Consider the following 20,089-nt stretch of genomic DNA (forward strand, 5'->3'; position numbering starts at 1 on the left):
AACTCCAACAAATAGTTACTAAATCCTGAGTATTTGTACAAATCTTAAATTATCAGTTGTAGACAACATACATATAGGTAATGAAAACTGGCATTTTTGAATACCCAGAAATTTATCAATAATCTAATAATTTATTTAGGGGCCTTACACAAAACTGTACAAAATTAGACTTGACATGAAATATAAATAGAAAACACAACTGTAATACATCATCAACAATTCGTAACCGAATAATTATTGGGTAGAAAATTGATGTCGAAACGGTGGCAGATCCCAAATTCTCGCCACCCCTAATCCTCCGATTGCTGCCGAAAGTTACGAAATATGTGTTAATATGTAAAATCTCAATTTGACAGTGCGCACATTAAAATTTCGAAAAAAATCTTACTTGCAGCTAGACCGAACATCATTACTTTTCCGGGTAGTTTATTTAATTTTTGTGAATGGTAAGCGACGTAAATACCAGCTCCAATGAGACCAGAACCACTTACAACTCTACACGCCGTACACTCGCGATTCCTACTTGCAATAATACTTGTTGATTCCGTCATTTTATAAATGCACACATCGACCCGTACAACGTGTGAAGGATTTGTTTATGAACGTATTATTACGTACGGTACTAAACAAGGTAAAAAGGTTAGGAGATTTGGTGACTTTTTTTTACCTAGCTTTATTTATTTGGTCGGTCACATGGGTTATCTGAGATAACTTGTCTCTCTCTGCGCCTCTCGGAGAAAAACACTTTTTTCTTATTATTATCAAGAAAAACATTAATTTTTTTCTGAAATTGAAAATAACGTGACAAAGAATGGACATAAGTAGCAATTATTTATTTCATCACACATATCATTTTAAAACAATAGAATAACTGTTGTGTAAACTCAAAAAAAAAAAACACGTACAATGTATGAAAATTTTTTTAAATATACTTATTTTAATTAAACATTAAAAAATTGCTACTTTCATAACCATAGTTGATTTAAATTCGCTAAAATATTTAAGTTTAAGTTACTGTACATTTTTTTTAACAAGTTACTTAAAATGACATATTGTACAAAAAATGTTTTGGATGACCGGCAATGAATTGATCTTGGTAAAAATATTAAAGTATTATGTTGTTATTATTTAGGCTTGTTCACCAAGCTTTTTTTTTATATATCAAATGACTCAACAACATTTACAGTTTATCTTCTGATGTTCAACCAAGTTATTAATTACTTGGACACAGCTTTGTTTGAATAACTCATGATTTTTCATGAAGATTGAATGATAATGTTCATTACTCAATAAGTTTCTTTGCCCTGAAGAAACGTCTCAGGTAAAAGACTTGCCAGGTAGCCAAACTGAGAAGACATACCATCGAAAATATACTGAAGAAAAGAACACGGGAATTTGTGGATTCTAAAATGAACCAAATTTATGAAAAATCAAGTTGACATAAATAAACTCTTGTCCAAATCTTAAAAAATAGTAAGTTACCATTTGTATCTTTCATTTCTTCTTCACTCTTGCGCATTCTAACAAAATCTTGTACAATTGCCTCAGACAAATCTTCTAACCTTTTTAATTCCACTTCAATAGGCTTAAGTTTAGCAGCTTCCCCAAGCTATAATAAATTTTATATAAATTATTTGGTAAAAATTACAATCACTCACCTCACAAAAATAACTATAAGCATATTTAACATCACTAGCTGCTCATTTACACACTGAACTTGTCTGTCCTATTGAAAAGCTTGTGTGAGTCTAGTTTATAACTAAATCAGACTGTGAACTCAATGATTACAGAGAACTTAGTAAAATTAAAGTCAAACGCTAATTTTTAATTGTCTTCACTCATTTTTTTTTTAATAAAACGAATTCCATGCAATTTAACAAAAGTTAAAACAATGAGGACCAGATGTTATATTTAGTAAGGACAAATTTGAAGGGTATAACAAATAATCGTTACCAAAAGCTGAGTGTCCATAAAAATCATAGAAAATAAATTTAATTATAGGTATGTTTTCAAAATGTATATAATTCATATTGTACAAGATTGACAAAAAACTTACCCCCTCATAGCTCTTAGCTTCAATACCCTTTTTGATGGATAGATTAACTTCTTGCTGTATACCTCTTTGACCTATAAATTTAATGGAATCAAATAAAATGAGTATGAACACATAAAAAAAAAGAGTAGAAAAAAAAAAAAAAAAAAAAAATTAACGAGCTTACCGTGTAAAGTGATTGAAGTGAAGCAGACTTCAAAAACGTCGTATGCTTCAGTAACAAATGTAAACTTTGCCATTTTTCCATGTTGAACATCATCTTTTTGTGCAAGGATATGATTTTTGGAATCCTTAACCTGAAACATATATTTAAAAAAACATTGCACTAAACGTCAGATCGCGTAGGCACGACAAATCTAGTAAACTATTAGTCAACATTATTGGTTTTTTAAACAATGTTAAATAAATGACAAAACAGATACACGAAGCATATTGGAGCAGTTCGGTGCACATAGAACATAACCCTCAACAGTCGGTCAGTGTATGTTTTGAAAAATAAATGTAGATACTTGCCACAAAGTCGACTTTCTGACCGGGAACTTCGGAGACCTCGTATTCACCGACTACGAGGACATTTCCGTGTATCTCTTCTTTTAAGCACTTTTGAGCTCTTGGTGCAGGTTCCATATACCACGAAATACATTGTACCCGAGATAGTAGCAGCAATAGACCGACGAGTGTAAATTGGCCGGTCATTTTCGATTTTGTGGATTAGTTTACGACCAAGTTTGAGCTATTGGTCGTAAGGACATAAGTACACCTAATCACCAAAAGGTACTTAATTTTTGTATTGATAACTAATCACTGGTCAGAGACACGCACGTCAACATTGTACTTACGATGAGGTGGCACTGAAATTTCTGCAAAGCACAGAAAGACAGAGACGGAAGATACACTTGTATACATATATATGTAGACCGTGCAGTGTAGCGGCGTCGTGGCGTGGAGCATGTAAGTGTAATAATCTGATCTACAATTGAGGACGTGATCAGGTATATATGAGGGGCAGAGGAGAGAGAGCTGATCGAGCTCAAGTGAACGGGTTACATTTTTTTTTCAACAGCTGCGGATAAGCCACACTTTTCGTGTTTCTTCAATATTCACCGAGCAATACTTACACACCTAATTATATTTTATCTTCAACATACAATGTACCTGTAAGTTCAAAAGTCTAATTTTCAAGAGTTTTTAACTTTTTTTTCTTCAAATTTTAACGTACGTTTGTATAAGTACACATTAGTTGTTTGTTGCGCTAATTAAGGTGTCGAAGGAAGGGATGTGACATAATATTTTCATTAATGATAAATTAAATGTACAAATTGTTAGTTTGTTAAATGTATTTACATTGTAATCAACGATATAACAGTCGATTCGTAAGCGACGTACAGTAAAACGTATAGCATTTTAGAAAAATTTTAGATTACATTTTTATCAAATTTAACTAAGCAAAAGCCAAAACGAATATTCAGTCTCTTCTGTCGCGCAGTATAATTTCCTCTTTGATCGATTGTTCTTTCGTCATCGTTGTCGGCAGGTTGTGGTTCATCAGAGCCGGATTAGCAACTGCTATAATATTATCTCCACAAGATGCTATCACCTAAAATGAAAGTTCTTATTCAGTAAAGCACATCAAGTTTTTTAAGCTTTAAAATTTGCCAAAAATGATTTGCTTGTTACCTTTAGATTGAAATCGTTTTCCTTGTCCACAATAGACGACGCATCGTTCTCTTGCATCACGTTTGATTGTTGGTCCTGTTAAAAAAAAAAAAAAAAAAAAAAAAAAAAAAAAAATTGAATTTACATCTGCATTTACATAATTATATAAATATAAATAACAATATTACTATTGGCACGACTTACGTGCATGATTTGTGACGAGGGGTGCTCGTCGGTGTCATTTCCCGCAGCATCGTCGGTATCGAAATCACCACAGCCGTCGTCCCACTCGTCATCAAAGGATGAATAACAACCATCCGAGTGGTGATCGAGTCCCCCGACTACTTCGTCGAGAACGAGATTGCTGTTGTCACTGCAAGACTGCCACACTGGACTAAAACAAAATCGGTGGGCATCAACGAATATAGCATACATTTTACGTATTCACAGTGATGAAATTTGTATTTTGCAATAAGTACCTGATGGTCAAGCTTCCGAGCCTCGATACTGATTTGCGACCGAGTTTTGAAATCCGACGCCGTCGCTGTCGTTTGCGATGACGATTTTGCTGCATCTGCTGTATCAAATGAGCCTCCGAATCAACGGCGTTTACGGCTCGGCTATAATTAAATAGCCTTATTCTTGTGATTTCCGCCTGGAACATGGACGTATCTGCTACAAACGGTATCGAGCTCTCGATGAATCGAAAGATCACATTTTGTCATTTGTAGGTATACATTGAACATGCACAAACCATAGTAAGTAATTCATGCGGCATGCAACTGTTCGTACAACCTACGCAAGTATTATTGCACCAAAATAATTTTTACGTCTACCATATATATATTTACATGCAACGTTAATCATGCGCAACCCGAAAAAAAGTAGTTAAAGCAGCAACAGCGCAAGCAAATGCCAAACACGCGACACACAAAAGAAGAAAAAAATAAAAATAAAAAAACTAAAATGAAAATAAAAAAAGGTTTAATCAAGATAACTCAAAGTTTTGCAAAGCTTCAGCCAGCATACTTGACCTTTTTCGTTATTTCGCAAAAAGCGAGTCATCCTCGACTGCAGGTGAGTTTTAACGAAGCCGAGACGAGAGCTGGTTAGTGCGATGGATTAAGTATACATGTGTTGTGTGCGTGTGTGCAGCAGGAGGAGCAGGTTCATAAAATACAATCATGATATACACAGAGAAGTGCTCTCGCGATTGCGATTTTTCAACAATATTGCGACTACGCGTGCTTGCAGCGCGGCTGTTTTTATTTGTTATCGTTGTTGTTGTTGTTGTTGTTTTTATTTTTTTTATCTATTTTTGCTGTGGCGTCGAGGGGCTAACCTGCTGCTGGTTGGACTCGACACAGCCGTCTCGGTCGCCGGTGTTGGCCGCAGCCAAACTGGAATCGTCCTCGATGAGTCTTCGGCGTTTGTTGGCCTCTTCGCCGGCCGGCAAGGACGAATCGTCGCCGCCCGACAAATCGCCATCGCCATTCTCTCGAGACGATCTTCTGCGAAATGATTGTTTTTTTTTTTTTTTTTTTTTTTTTATGTTTTGTATTGTTTTTTCGCAACAAAGGAATAAAATCATGAAGCTGCGCAACATATGTATACGCATATTTACTCACAGAGAAGTGCTGGACAGCAAATTTTTGGTGTAATAATGGCCAGAGTCGCGTACGACGCGTCGCGCGAGCGGAAACAGCTCGTCCCTCCTCGTGAGTAGGGCAGGGACGAATCGGCAAATTTGGGCGGCTGCCTCGTTAACCGACACCTCGTGCAGAGTGAGCGGCTTCTCCGGTCTCCTCTTGCAATCGAATCGCCCGTAAATGGCCGCGTACTTCCTTATCTCCTCCATACGACGTGGCTCGCTGTCCGGCATTGCCATCACCATCTGCGTTCATATTTATATCTTATATGTAAATGTATTTACATATAGTAACCATCGAAGAAAAGAAAACCCACGATTTTTTGTCAACAACAATAATTATGTATTATGCATGTAATTCCCGCATCTACCACGTGCCATTATTTATATACTACATGTACAAGTATAGCGGGTGTAAATGATTAATAAGCAGTATTAGTACGAGGAAACAAGAGGTGGGGAGAAAAAAGAAAAAAAAAAAAAACAGAGTATGCGAGAGAGAGAGGAGGGCAATGAACAACCACCTCGAGGTTCCGGCACATCTTCTTTTTGATGCCCGTGCTGGGCGGCTTGGGATTGAGGGGCCTCAGGGTCGAGGCGAGCCTCTCGGCGGCCTCGGCCAACCGCTGGACCTGGCACTCGAGCAGCACGGGCGTCGTATGAAACGAGCCGAGGGTCGGACTCGGGGGAGCCGCCGTACCGCACGCCGAGTTACTCCCCGGGCTCGGGCTCGTGCCCTGGCTACCGCAGGAGCTCGACTCGTAATTCATTCCAGCCTGCAACTCCTCGTTTATAATGCCGCTGTAAATAAACTCTCTGCACCTCTTTGCCAAGTATAGTACTTGGGGAAAAAAAAAAAAAAAAAAAAGTACACGCAGCCGCGCGCGCTAAGCTTATGCATCTTGAAAAAAAAGCTCGGCACGATGAATGTAATCGTATATTGTTAATGTGTGAGTATTAGGTATATCATAGGCGCAACATGCAACAAGCTCCTCTACATATATGTATAGTTTCCGTCACTCATGCCATATCGATCATTGATCGATTAATCATGTATAAAGCGTGTGTTATATTATAGTCTCTAATACATATAAATATGATGTATTAATTTCGAGCAGCGTATATTTATAATATGAATGAACATATGCATATGTGTGTAGGGTTGACTCACTTGTGGTGCGCTGGGACTGTGGGAGAGCGGCTGCGCCAAGGAGGAGGCAGGACTCGGAGCTAGCTCGGTCGGCACAGCCTGGGGCAAACCTCCGGGGTAATTGAGGGCGGCCGCGTGGTGCACGGGCGGACTGAGGCTCTTGTGCCTCTGCAGCGGGCAGCAGCTGGACGCGTTCGTGAATTGGCCGAGGAGCTGTTGGACGGCCGCAGCCGCTTGACTCGACGCGGGCGACGGAACCAGCTTGTTCGCCGTCGTGGCGCTGCTTATACTGCCACCCGCGGTACTCCCGAGGATGCTCACCTGCTGCTGTTGCCTCGCGTTGGGACCGTAACTGCCACCGATGCAGGGAAAGCCGAGAGTCGGGGTCGCTTTAGCCACGACCGTGGGGCTGTTGCTCGAGGCGCTGGAACCCGGTGGCACCAGGACGGGACTCTGAAACATTGCTGCGGGTGGCCCATTGGTAAACATAACGTTGCACGTAGGCTTTGATTTACAGCTCATGAGAGCTTTCGACTGTATAGAAACGCTTACCGGGGTTGGTCAGCCACTCCTGCAGAGCTTTTTGCAACCTGCGTACGTGCAGGGGTTTACTGGCCATGCCCACGAGGGCCATTATCTCGAGGAACTCCTCTTCACCGGCGTCGCACAGCTGCTGCACGTCGTCGCCTCCTGTGACACGACGAGATTAACATTTTATACGGGAAATGCATGTATTGAATTGCCATCACTAGAAAAAGAAAACGTACCCATTTCGAGAAGCGTGTCGTAGTAGCCGAGCAGGGAGGCCCGCTGCATGACTCGGTAGAGCTGAAGTTCAGCCTCGTTTTGGGGCACCGACGTTTGCACCACTGAAATGAAAAAAAAAAAAAAAAATAAATAAATAAATAAATAAATAAAAAAAAGATGAAGGAAAAGGGTAAGTTGTACAAAGCGCCATCAACAAGTAAATCAAAGTGCAAATAATAACTCTCTTCGCTGCTATACACAGGGGCTCATATCCCGCGTTAAACGCTACACTGCTCCTCGTATCATATATATATTTAACAGCAGAAGCAGAGAGAGAGACAGAGAGAGCAAAAGAGAGGTATAATAATAAGGTATAATATGTATATACACGTGTATGGTTGATAAAAGGTTTGCGCGGCGAGGAATCGCGCGCTCGCCGGGATGATAAAAAGAGGTTCTGCGCCGGCATCATCATCATCATCATCATCAGCCCAAGAAAGGAGGAGGGCGAGAGAGAGAGAGAGAGAGGCGGACAGACGATTAGTTGTTGCAAATTTCGCAGAAGCCGAGGGGGGTTGGAAAAAAAGTTACGCGTGCACGCACGCGGGGGGGAGGACATCGCGTATAAATTAATAGGCTGATGGGTGGAGAGAGCTGTGTGTATATATATGCGAGAGCTACCTGGTAGCTTATACATATATATATATATGTACTGCATTATAGAGCGAGATCGAGCGCGAGAGAATGGAAAAAAAAGAGAGTAAGTAAGGAGGGAGGGAGGGAGGGAGGGAGCCGAGGAGAGAGAGAGAGAGAGCTGAGTAAAAAGAAGGATCGGTTTGCTTGCGAATCGAAAAAACTGACCGACGGCTCTTATATTACTTACACACACGGGCTTTCATTTATATATATATACCTATATATACTTGCTTTTCTTTGCTCGCCATACCTATTATATCCTGCTTTCACTCACCTCCTCCCTCCTTGTATTTATATATATATATATATATATATATATATATATATATATATATATATATATATATATATATATATATATATATGTATACACCCATCGTGTCTTCTTCTATCCTCTCTCACGCGCCTTACAAGAGTTTATTACAATATAATAATGCTCCGGGGACATTGCGAGACATTGCATTATATTGTATATGTATTTGATTGTCCCTGCCCTTTCCCCCTACGTTGTATTGGTATGAATTCTTCCCCCTTTCGACGACAATTGCCCCCTCCCTCTTTGTGCCGATGATGCATTCTTGCCGCTTTTAACGATCGGTTGCGCAAAAACTTGCAACAAGTACACGTATATATATATATACAGGTACTTATAATTATGCACGCATTTAATTGTTATACATATATTAATTTAAATTAAAAATTATTATTATCTACTTATGTACATACACACGTAGAAAAGGGGGTCGTCTTGTGCAACCGATTTTACATAGATCGGTACAGTTCGGCTGTATGAAAAAAAAAAAAAAAAAAAAAAAAAAAGAAAGAAAAATATAAAAGTGCAGGAATTCAGCAGAGAGAGAACTTTGGGAAAACAGATTTACAAAGTTGGAGGAAGAGAGAGAGAGAGAGAGAGGGAGCTTGCAGAGCGAGCAAAAGTTCAAGTACCGCTCATACCGGAGGACAGCTTATACATAAATTTTGTAGAGCACCGGGACGCAAGGGAGGGAGATCTCTCTCGTACACACGATGCAAAGGAAAACGGTGAGGGAAAACTGTGGGTATCGTTTGCCTTATAGAGGATCATACACATGTATATATATTTCTGGTAGGAGGAGGAGGCGACTCCAAGACGGCGAGAGAGAGAGAGAGAGAGACGGTGGGGGCGCGTGATTTTTTTGTTCTTGGCCCACGAGCCAGCGAGATAATACTTAACAGTAGCGGAGAACAGTAGTCGAGCACGGGACAAGAAAAGAAAAAGCGAGAGAGAGATATGGACAATGGGTTACGCAGAGCGGAGAGTCGGGGGAGGGGGGGGGGAGGTATCGAGAGAAAAAAAGCTGCAGAGAGAGCCAAGTCGAAGACGAGGCGAAGTAAGTACACAGGGGATGGAGGAGAGTATATAAGGAAGCTGCTGCAGCTGGGTGGTGGTGGTTATGGGGGATACAGGGAGGGGGCGTAAGAACTCTACTCATTTCTTTGTGGGGTGTACGATGTGTATATAGGTATGCATATATATATATATATATACACACACTTGACGTAGCTCTCTTGACGCTGCTGGCCGCTCCGAACACAAAAACGAGTCTAGTTTCTTAGCGCGATGGTGATGATGGTGGTGGTGGTGGTGGCGGCGGCGCGCCGGCGACGGCGGTTAGTATTTCACTTTTTGCCGGCATTGTAATCAAGGAAGGGTTAGGCGAGTTTTTGTCTCCTCTCTCTCTCTCTCTGGTCGGGTCTTGCGGGGCATCAGATCAGAGACTGTAATATACGTGGACTGCAGTGACGTGAGTTGGCTGGCCTCCGACCGAACAAAACATATCAAGCAGCAGATGGACCGAGTCGCCGACGTCGTCGGGTCGGCAGCTTGCAGCTTTTTTTTTTTTTTTCTCTCTCTCTTCTTTTCTTTTCTTTTCTTTTTTCCTTTTTTTTTGGACGCCAGTCGCTTTTTGCGAGAGTCGCTCCTCCTCCTCTTATATCCACTCTTTTTCACATTCCACGATGCTGGCGTTGCATTTTCTGGGCATGTGTGGGTACGCATGGGTGTGCATTTATGCAGAATGCTGCATGTAGCGTGTGGGCCTGAACGCGGGGATTGGTCGTATACGCTTGCTGGGTCAGATTTTCCAACCCCCCCCCCTCTATCTCTGTGTTCGGCACACGGGGACTGTCTCCTCCCTTTCTCTTACCGTGCATAGGGAGGGAGAGAGAGAGAGAGAGAAAGCACCCCTGACGTACGCCCCGCCGATGCTGCAACCCCCTGGCACCCGTACTCTTTAACCATCCCCTGTCATACCCATGGCTTTTATTTCTCTCCCCTTGGCTGATGCACCTAAAAAATGGCTGATGCAGGCCCACCCCACGTTCCCCTCCGGTTGGATCGCATTTTTTTAAAAATGAAGTCTCCCGGAGTATGGCTCGGGTAAGTATATTCGCACGCGCGTGTCCTAGATTTTTGCGCGCTGGTGCCCCATAATTGCTTTGCCACTGGCTGGGTCTACGCGGGCTCTCTTTCAACCCTTACGAGCCAGCGCTGCACACGGTTGGTTTTAACGTACGAAAGGATTTTTTTTCTTTTCTCTCTCTCTCTCTCTCTCTCAAAGCATCGTTGCTCCGTTAGGCGTGTTATCGTACGGCCATGGGTATAACAGACAGCCGTTGGATCCCTTTACACGAGTTAGTTTGTGAATGAGAAAAAAAAAAAGAGGTCTTTTCGATGTCCGTAACGACTAAACTTTTATCTCGATGCCCAAAAAAAAATATAATTTTGCTCATGGTTCAACTGTCTTTTGGATCTTGTTTTTAATTTAGCTTTTTTGCTCACGCGAGATAACAAAACACTGATCTAATAGATGTAAAAAATGTTCAGTATGATTTCGAAGATGATTTTCAAGTATTTACGAGATAATGCGTTTTAAAAACTAATTTCTAGGGTTATTTCTTTCTGCCACTCTCGTACCTGCGCTTCAAGCAGCAACTGCGAATCAGAGTTATCATAATTTAATTAAAGAACCAGTGCTTTTCGAATCGGCAACAGCGAAAAACTGTAGTATTTTTAAGTTATTGGTACATGCAACCAGAAGAAACAGTAGGGATTTTTTACTTTCGAATGAGGAAAAATTTTTCTGAAAAAACAAGTTTTAATCGAGTTTCATATGTATAAATGTTGCTATGCAGTTACGTATAATAGAGTTCAATCGTGTAGTATTTTATGGTTTCAACATATGTTTTAATCTCATGACTTAGCCTCTTGTTCAATTTAATCAATGGAAGTGATTCGGAAGATTTTTCCGACGCCACGAAGTTTTTCCCTTAACTGAATATTTTAATGGTATCAAAAATTTTTTTTCTTGATCACGAATTTATAAGATATTACTAAAATAATTCAAGTACTTTTAAAATTCCGTTTGATCCTTTGAAACAATTATTTATTACCTTTTCTTATGAGTAGTGAAAATAATTTATAGGAATATTTCCACTGCTTCATTCGGTTGTATATTTTTAATTATTCAAAAAAGAATATTTACAGAGAAAAATGAGTTAATATCTAGTTTTCGTTTTATTCATTTTTTCTCAAAAGTGTGACATCCCCATTTTGCGATAAAAAAGAGTATACGTATCTCATTTTTTAGTTGAATAAAGTTATATATTTTGAAAGCTAATAAAGTAAACTCATATTTTTTTCTTAAACCGTACTTTTAATTTTTATAATATTCATTCCCTTCTATAAAGTAATCTATTTTGAATCTATTTGGCAAAAAATTAACCGATTACATCAGTGAACGCAATATTCAATGCAAGGTTGGTGAAACTAACCGCTAATTTTTCATGTATGCTCACTGATTCATGGTTATCTAATTTTGGCTTATTCAATGAGTAAACTCACTGATTTAATTTTTTTTAATTTAACGTTGAACTAAATGCAAAAAATGCACTTTTAAAATAATTTTGGTACAATTTTATACAATTTGTAAAAAATATACTGATCTTGTCAGTGATTTTCCCAAAATGTTTAATTTTTACTATCACTGATTTGATTTGCAATCATGCATCCATTTCACATAATTTTAGCCATGAATATGAATCAGTTAATGACCTCATTGCAAATAAAATTAATTTTAAAATAAGGCCCTGCAAGAGTTAAAAAAATTCTTTTATTCTCTTTTGTCCTAAAACAGGGAAATCGTACGAAAATCAAGAGAATATTCAGTAATTATACTTTTAACATTTGATAACTGTAAATCAGTGCATAGTTACTATTAAAATACGTTAATTTCCTTCGTTATGAAAAATTTTTTTTCATGAAAATAGCGTCAATTGATTTTTTACCGATCGGTTTGAAAAGGAAAATCACTATACGGACAATTTTCAATTTATTGTAGGTGCTTGAGTTCTAATGCAAATTATTATACAAAAAGAAAACATTGATAATGGATACAAGTTTAATGTTTGCCGAAAAAATGCCAATTTATTTGTAAAAGTCAAACGCAAATTATTTCTTACCAATCGAGCATTGAATGCTCGAACGGTATTAAAAATATCAGGTATCAACATTTTTGACAAAATTTTTAAAACATGTTTTTTTAGCGCAGTCGATCATTATCGTTCGTTCGTTTTGGTATCGTTCGCTGATCGTATGGCTGTGTTCCTATGTTTTAGTGTATCTGCATAATTTATACACTCCTTTACCCTGCACTTATGCTAAAAAAACACATTTGGAAGGGCTGAACGATTAGCGAGCGATACGCGAACGAATTATGATAATCACACCTAATGGTGCATTTATCATAGTTAATGAATCTCTTGCTTTTTGTTGGATTTACTGTTGCCTTGAAAATTTTCTAAAATACAAATACAAATAAATTTAATAACGATATGTTTCATTGGAAATATTTTACCCGTTAGCCAATTGGGGCTCGAAGGGTGTTTGTACTGCTTAAAATTGAAATGACTTTGTTGCTTCTCGACATTCTATAAATGTTTGCCAAAATTTAAGATTATTTATTCATGAAACTTTACGCTTTTTTCGGATGCCCTGTAATTATCGTGATTATGATGATGCATTTTAATAACTACTATCGTTTTTCTTTACTTGATTTAAACAAAACAAAAAAGTAGTCCCTAACTGAACATTACAAAGTGACAACGTTCTACTTTCGAAAGAAACTGATTCATTTACTAAAATTTAATCAAAATTTCATTAAAATAACGCATTCTTGCTATTCAGCTTTTTTTTTTAAATTGTCATCACAACTATAAGTTCTCAGTGGAAGCAAAAAAACTATAGCGTAGAGATCGTAATTACTGTAATTACATAATCTCACCCGAACAAAGTGTAAAATTACCGCAAGCCAACTTTGAACATGTATAGAAAAGAAAACTCCTACACCTGCAAGTACTTGGATGGGTTTCACCATTGTGGCAAAAAAATCATCATGCACTCAAAAAATGTTTGTCTTATTCTGCAATTGCCTATAATTGTAAAAATAAAAGTGTCCGTTGAAAATCTCTTTTTTTTTTTTTTTTCATGTAAAACTCAGTTCAAAATACAGTTTAGCGTGTCATTTATAACACATGTGACGTCATTCATAACAAAATTATTTACAGTTTCACCGACTTTTGCCAACACCGATACAACAAACGCACGTATACAGTACCATTTATGTAGAACAAGCTCATAATGTACGATGACATGCTCGGTCATGCCGCAATAGTGATCCTTAAACTTAACTCTATCTCACGGCTAATGTTTTCTTCGCCAGCCCGTTGTTTCCCAAACAAGTTCATACATATATAGGCATATATACCCATAAGTAGGTATGAGCGAAAAAAAAAGAGGAGTCCTCTACGTAGCCCGTATATACATACTCGTTAACGCAATAAGCAACAGCTGATCATTTATATCTCAGTGTCTTAGGCAAGTGTGTAGGTATATATATATATACACGCATTTATGGGAAGAAAGAAGACCCGTGCGTTTGCGTTTTTTGCTTTTCCGAACGAGAGATACATAATCCCGTGGGGTGATGCGCTCGCGTGTGCCAATGTATACGCGTATATATATATACGTATATGACGATGAGGAGGCACCCCGTGATCGTCGTCGCCTGTATACACGTACATGTATACGGTGTATACTTACGAGAGCGTAGTGTCGCTGGTCACCCTTTGTGTTCTTGTCCCCCTACCCCCGGGGCCTTACACCCTTTCGCCGCGTATGCAAATCACGGCTCGCTCGTTGTGTCTCTCACAAGCATTATCCCGTAAGATGGAAAAAAATAAAAAATCTTCCCATGGGCTAGCGGCACTCTGTCGGGGCCGAAAGGCGCGATAAGAGCAAAAAAACACAAGTATATAGACACACACACCCAGAGAGATAGAGAGGGACAGAGGTGAGTCTGGTCGGCACAACATATAATGTATGGGGCATGATGGGCCTCTAGGTATATATACGTACACCGATTACGGAGATGATGGGCAAGCCGTGCGCTATGTATACACACATAGCGAGGGAATCGGGTGCTCTCTCTTCTTCGGTTTCCTTTGTTTTTTTTGTCCACTCGTCGTACCTACTTAATTTATGCACTTGATGGTACACGGGTACGTTCAAACTCCATACCGTGGGCCCCACATACATTGCTCCTGCCACGTTTTTCAAGAGGTCGCGTGTGAATGCAATACTCACTTATTGTCTGAAAAAACCATTTGTTGTTTCTTCCATCTATATACTTAATATGTTTATCAATGTAAAATAATATAGTCAATACATAATGTAACACGAGTAGTAGGTGTATCTGGGAAATTCGCCAAGTAATACCGACTGTAGGACGTTGCGTATTTTTATGAAAAAACGTTTATCTGTTGACGTTGACAATTAATTGTATAATGCATAAACAACTCGGTGTAGTATTATAGTGAAGGGCGAATGTCCGAAGAGAATCGTCCAGTCATCAAGTACCGACGACGGTATATAGACAAATGCTCCGAGTATGCAAATCGGCGTTTCAATTTGCATAATCGAAATGAGCCGGAGACCTGATAAAAGCAACGGGACGCTGATGACGACACGATGTAGAACAAAAAAAAGAAGAAAAAAAAAATAAAAAGGATAGAGACGAAGACGGGGTTACGGAAGGAGATGAGATAAACAGATGCAAAAAACGAGAGACAGAGCTTTGATTTTCACCAAGAGCGCATTTTCCCAGGCCTCGCTTGGCACGTGCGTGCAAGTGTCGGATGTACAAGTATATAACATATACCCGTACGTATACAATATATAGTATATGCACCTGCGACGGCCCAGTCGATCGTGCGGCTACGAGTTGAAAATTTGCTTTGGGAGAAAAAATGACAAAAAATTGAACGAGTCTGCCCCGAGCTCACGGACAGGAAACTCGTATGCCACTACAACTACAGCGGGGCTCTATGTGTGTCGGGCTGTCCCGGAGCAAAAAACCTCCCCGTCCGAGTGTACATATAGTATATATATATATACGTGCACGAGAGAGCGCGCGCGAGTGTATATGGTATACAAGACCCAAACGACAGGGAAGGAGCAGAGAGAGAGAGAGAGCCGGCCGGCGGCTCACCTGCCTCACTCTCCTCTCGCCGTGGGCTCCTCGAGTTTTTTACTTCCGCGGAGGTGCAGGCGGCAAAAAACTGGGCAGTCGAAAAAATTTAATATATTCACAATGTCCCTCTCCTCGTGGGAAAGCCACGGCAACTCTCTTTCATTTCTTTGCTGATTACTTTGCCTCCTCGTTTTGGCATTGCCCTCGACCCTCTCTGTATATATACGTGTGTATATAACACTAATACGTCACAATTAATGTGAAATATTTTTTTTTTTTTTTTTTAATTTCATCTGTACATGCAGCTTCCATTCGATTTTTTTGTTTTGTTTTATGGGATTTGTTGTTGCGTATGGGTCAAAAAATTGTTGGTAACATCAAGTTTTGTGATTTTTTTATCAACCAGTTTGAAGCGTGTAGTTGAAATTTCGAATTTTGTAGAATACATGAAAATATAGTGTTAATAAGACTAGTGTTATAAATAACAATGTCAACGATGGTTCATCTATTGTTATAAAATTGCCGACAATAGTGTTAATGTAAGACTTACAGATACGGCAAATAAGCCAGTGATTCGTCCTGGACTGTTTCAACTGTAGACTTATAAGTAATTTTTTTCCAAAACAATAAACAAAGAAAGGCTGTGACTAGACAATCCTTTGCTTTTTTTTTTTTTTTTTTTTGTCTATATTTAATCGTAGATTGATTTGATAATTTTTACAGCACTGATATACTTATTGTACAGAGTAAATGTGAATTCGCGCAATTAAAGTACTGCAATTTCGATTTCTCACGAATGATCCACAAAAGTATTTCATTATTCTTGAGATTGATCGGATACCTGGATCGTGACAATTTTGTACCATCACAATTTAAATGACGAATCATCAAAGGGGGTTCTTTAAAAAAAAAAAAATATTCAAATGATCGCAACCGAGAGTATATACTCTATCTATACCCTATCTCGCATTTGAATAAAGAAAAGAGTGAGTTTTCCGGTTGAGAGAGCCAAGAACGTCCTACCTATACGTGTCCTTACACGCGATGGAGGGACCGCGTATAGGGTGTTCTTTGGAAATTCTGAGCTTTTTGAATGATACATCAGCCCGACGCAACCATCGTGTAATGTACGTCGCGAGAGATCTCGTTTGGATTGCGTTACGTGTATATATAGGTACATACGTGGCAGAGTATAGAGCAGAGGAGTTTGTAAGGACGCAGAAAGAGAGAGAGAGCCATTGAGTTAACGCGGGGAGAGCGCACGGAAGCGCGTCCTTTTTATTACTTGTTGTATCATGTATAATGTGTACATATATGAACGTGAATGGCCAGCGCAAACAGAAATTTTGATACATTCCAGAGTGTGCAGGGCATATTATCAAGCACAGCTGGCCCCTGCACATGTATTTTGAATTACCCTCCGTGTGACAATAAATTTCGGCCAACCCTGCCCGCGTACGTGCTTCATTATTCGCGATACCGAAATAAAGGGACGTACAATATTTTCTACTCTTCCGTATGGTTATTTTAAATTTAATTTTTTACCTATGACTATGGGACCAAAATCGATACTTTAATGAAAAACCGGTAAGTGCCCTGTTTTCGATTTCCGATCGGCTTGAACGCGCGGTACATATACATATTGTGATGCGCTTGAAATAAAGTTTTTCACCGATAAAACAACGAAATGCACGAAAAAATAATAAAAGTATCGGAGCCGAATAGCGAGCAACTGTAAGTAAAATTCCCTCCAAGAAAATCAAGCAGTTGCAGGGTATACTTGGGGGAGGGGGTTTATCGCGAATTTTTTTTTTTTTTCCTTTCCTCAATATATAGGGGTATAAGTATACATAGGGTACAGGGAGTGGGCGCAGAAAAAAAAAAGTTGCAAGTGTATACAAGCGAGTATTGAGCCATCCGCCAAAGTATGGGTATACGTACGTACAATCTACAATGGCACGAGGTAAGTGTATATAGCAAAGTAAAGTAGTAACAACTACAGGGAGGAGAGAGAGAGAGAGAGAGCGGATGCGGAGGTGGAGAGAGAGACGGAGAAAGCCGCGGGCGGGAGATTTGTTTTTGCGGCGATTCGTAGCGCGGGGGCATGATGGTGCAGCGTGTAAGGTATATATATATACACACGTATCCAGTGGCGGCAGAACGGCGACGGCTAAAACCGAAAGTAGCGCGCACGCCAAAGGAGAAAAAGCATCGGCAGCCGAGAGGTTTTTGCAAGCCACCGCGGACTTGGTGTGTGTATATGTATATATACACCTACGGAGATATCTCCCCGTCCCCGGGTTGTTTTTTGCTAGATTTTTCTCCCTCTCTCTCTCTTTTAGCTTGCCTGATGCGAACACTGATGCAGTGACTCACGTCGCCGACGTTCTGCTGGTGCTTCTTACTTGTAACTACTACTACTTTTTTTTCTTTTTTTTTTTTTTCATTCTAGCTTTACTTTACTTTACTTTACTCGATACGTGTATAATAACGCGACGGAAGCATAACGATAACAACGATGATCGGGATATAAATGCGAAAAGCCGTTGGCGTCGCGGTGCCCACTATTTTCAGAAAAAATAAATGAGTGCACCAAAGAAAGAAAAAAAAAAAAAGGTCAGGTTCGCACTTACCGGTGCCGTTGGCGTTTCTACCAATGATCCTGGCTGTCTGCTGCTGGGGCGCCGAGACGATCGACTGGCTACTCCTGGGCGGACTCGGGAATACGTCAACTGCCGCGACGTTCGAGGCTGCGGTCGTCGCCGTGGTTGTCGTCTGCACGGCTGCCGCAGCGGTGGAGGTAGTCGTGGTTGCGGCTGACGGCTGGGGCGAAGGCGCCGTAGTAGTGCAGCTGGCCTCCTCCTGCATGTCCCTGGGGATGTTCCGGGGGACGGTGACGGTCTGTCGCCGCGCTCACCTCGCGTCCGGCTGACGAATCGAGCGGCGGCGAGCACATCCGAGCACGAGAGCCGCGGCCGTTGCGCCAGTACAATTTGTGTCGCGTGCACGCGGATTGAGATTGTTTTTTCCGTCCGCTGTTGTCACGGGCATGCAACGACGTCAAATCAAACGACACACAACAAACCAGGGGAGCCAAACAAAACAACAATACTACAAGTGTACCAAAACGAGAGAGAGAGAGAGAGAGAGCAAAAAAAAGAACACACAACAATACCAGGCAAGCTTAAAATAATAGAAAAAACAAACAAATAATAAATAAATAAACCAAAACAAGTTTTCGGCGTGCAAGTTGAACAAACGAAAAAATTAAAATTTAAAAAAATGTAGCGGTACTGCCGCGGTAGTTTTACGACGGGCAGTGCGTGGGAGTGTGGGTGCGAACGAGGCGTGCGAAGCGCGTGGCTGTCGCTCGCTGTTGTTGCAAATGTATATGTAATAATCGCAAATCGTCGTTCTCCCGAGCAAAGAAGCGTGTGCTGCGGTAGCGCGGCGCGCAGTGGCCCCACCGGGATACTCTCGGGTTCGCTCTCCTCGAGGTGCCTTCGCCAACCGATCGTGTGTCATATATACATACCTACATAAATGCCAGTGATGCCCCTCTCTCTCTCTCGTTCCTTCGGGTGGATTCGCGCGCGCGGTTTTCTCTCCCCCCACCCCTGCTCTCGTGTATACACATATCTATATATATGTGTACAACATCCCTTTTGGCTCATCGCGCGCGCGGACTGTACCCTTACGCTCCACCCTGAGAGCGGCCCCTCGAGCCGAAAAAACGCCTGCCCCTCGGCGCGACTACGACGACGTCTCCCTCCCCAACCCCCCCCCCCTCCCCCAGACGCAGTGACTCTCAATCTGCCACCCTTATACTACATACTGCAGCCTCCCGATGCATCCCTCTCTTCCTCTCTCTGTCTTGGGTCGGCGGGGTTTTTTGCCCGACATACATAAATAGCTTCTTTGCCGCCGCCGCCTCCGTCGTCTTTTCAAACTCTACTCCTTGCAACAGTCCCAACTGCCAAACCATGCTCGCCCAGACTGATGCCAATTCCGTGCGCGTATATATGTATACCTACCTAGCTATGGTACCACTGCCGTGATAACACGAGGTGTTTTTTTTCCAAGTTTTTTGGCATCGGCTTTCCTGGCCCTATATATACATGTACATATAAGTAGCGCGGGGTAAGAAATTCACCAAAACAGAGAGAGAGAGACAATGGGAGCGCCCAGAGGCGAACGTTCCCTCGTGTGTATATACCTACCTCCTCTCGCCCGATCATTTTCGGCTTATGCAAATGCTAATTCATTTTTTCGCGCTCCCGTGCCCTAGGTGGTGTATACATATATATAGATACGTGCGGTGAAGTTTCGCTCGGCGAATCCTTTTTTTGCTCGTTTCGGGTCCTCCTCTCTTCATCCGTTCCCAAGCTTACAACGTCGCATGTTTAATGTGCCAAGGTGCGCTTACTTGCCGATCGCCCTGGCGATCGGTCCTTCGGACCGGTGTGTATACATTGTTGTTTTGCACAATGTTGAAAGTATTTTTTACACAAGAAGATCATCGATTTCGTTATCATTTTCCAAATGGGGTCGAGGAAACAATCAAAGGGGGT

The 20,089-nt window shown here is 40.8% G+C and overlaps 3 protein-coding genes across 6 annotated transcripts; all 3 read right to left on the reverse strand.

Moving 5' to 3' along the window:
* Nucleotides 1-13: 13 nt before the first annotated feature.
* On the reverse strand, nucleotides 14-622 carry LOC106637599 (uncharacterized). Its single transcript, XM_014350439.2, has 2 exons — nucleotides 389-622; nucleotides 14-305 (listed from the first exon to the last, which is right to left on the reverse strand). The coding sequence occupies exons 1-2, from the start codon at nucleotides 549-551 to the stop codon at nucleotides 235-237; spliced, it is 234 nt and encodes a 77-aa protein (XP_014205925.1). The 5' UTR covers nucleotides 552-622; the 3' UTR covers nucleotides 14-234.
* A 30-nt stretch (nucleotides 623-652) lies between these two features.
* Nucleotides 653-2,931, reverse strand: bai (transmembrane emp24 domain-containing protein bai). Of its 4 annotated transcripts, XM_089591001.1 has the most exons (6): nucleotides 2,567-2,930; nucleotides 2,220-2,349; nucleotides 2,057-2,127; nucleotides 1,694-1,696; nucleotides 1,483-1,609; nucleotides 653-1,404 (listed from the first exon to the last, which is right to left on the reverse strand). In XM_089591001.1, exons 1-6 carry the CDS (start codon nucleotides 2,747-2,749, stop codon nucleotides 1,283-1,285), a joined length of 636 nt encoding a protein of 211 aa, XP_089447127.1. In that variant the 5' UTR covers nucleotides 2,750-2,930; the 3' UTR covers nucleotides 653-1,282. The 4 variants fall into 4 exon arrangements, with proteins under 4 accessions (XP_089447127.1, XP_089447125.1, XP_089447126.1 ...); XM_089590999.1 differs by lacking the exon at nucleotides 1,694-1,696 and having other exon boundaries at nucleotides 2,166-2,349; nucleotides 2,567-2,931; XM_089591000.1 differs by lacking the exon at nucleotides 1,694-1,696 and having other exon boundaries at nucleotides 2,051-2,127.
* A 587-nt stretch (nucleotides 2,932-3,518) lies between these two features.
* nab (NGFI-A-binding protein homolog) lies at nucleotides 3,519-18,386 on the reverse strand. Its single transcript, XM_089590817.1, is given in 11 exon segments — nucleotides 3,519-3,650; nucleotides 3,731-3,805; nucleotides 3,914-4,103; nucleotides 4,189-4,364; nucleotides 5,052-5,220; nucleotides 5,314-5,603; nucleotides 5,882-6,133; nucleotides 6,529-6,971; nucleotides 7,060-7,197; nucleotides 7,275-7,376; nucleotides 18,152-18,386. Coding segments are annotated over 11 exon segments (2,202 nt in total).
* Nucleotides 18,387-20,089: the final 1,703 nt, after the last annotated feature.

The sequence above is a fragment of the Copidosoma floridanum genome, unplaced genomic scaffold (assembly GCF_036245765.1).
Source record: "Copidosoma floridanum isolate Cflo_tuat_1 unplaced genomic scaffold, Cflo_Japanese_pri ptg000013l, whole genome shotgun sequence".
Taxonomy (NCBI): Eukaryota; Metazoa; Arthropoda; class Insecta; order Hymenoptera; family Encyrtidae; genus Copidosoma; species Copidosoma floridanum.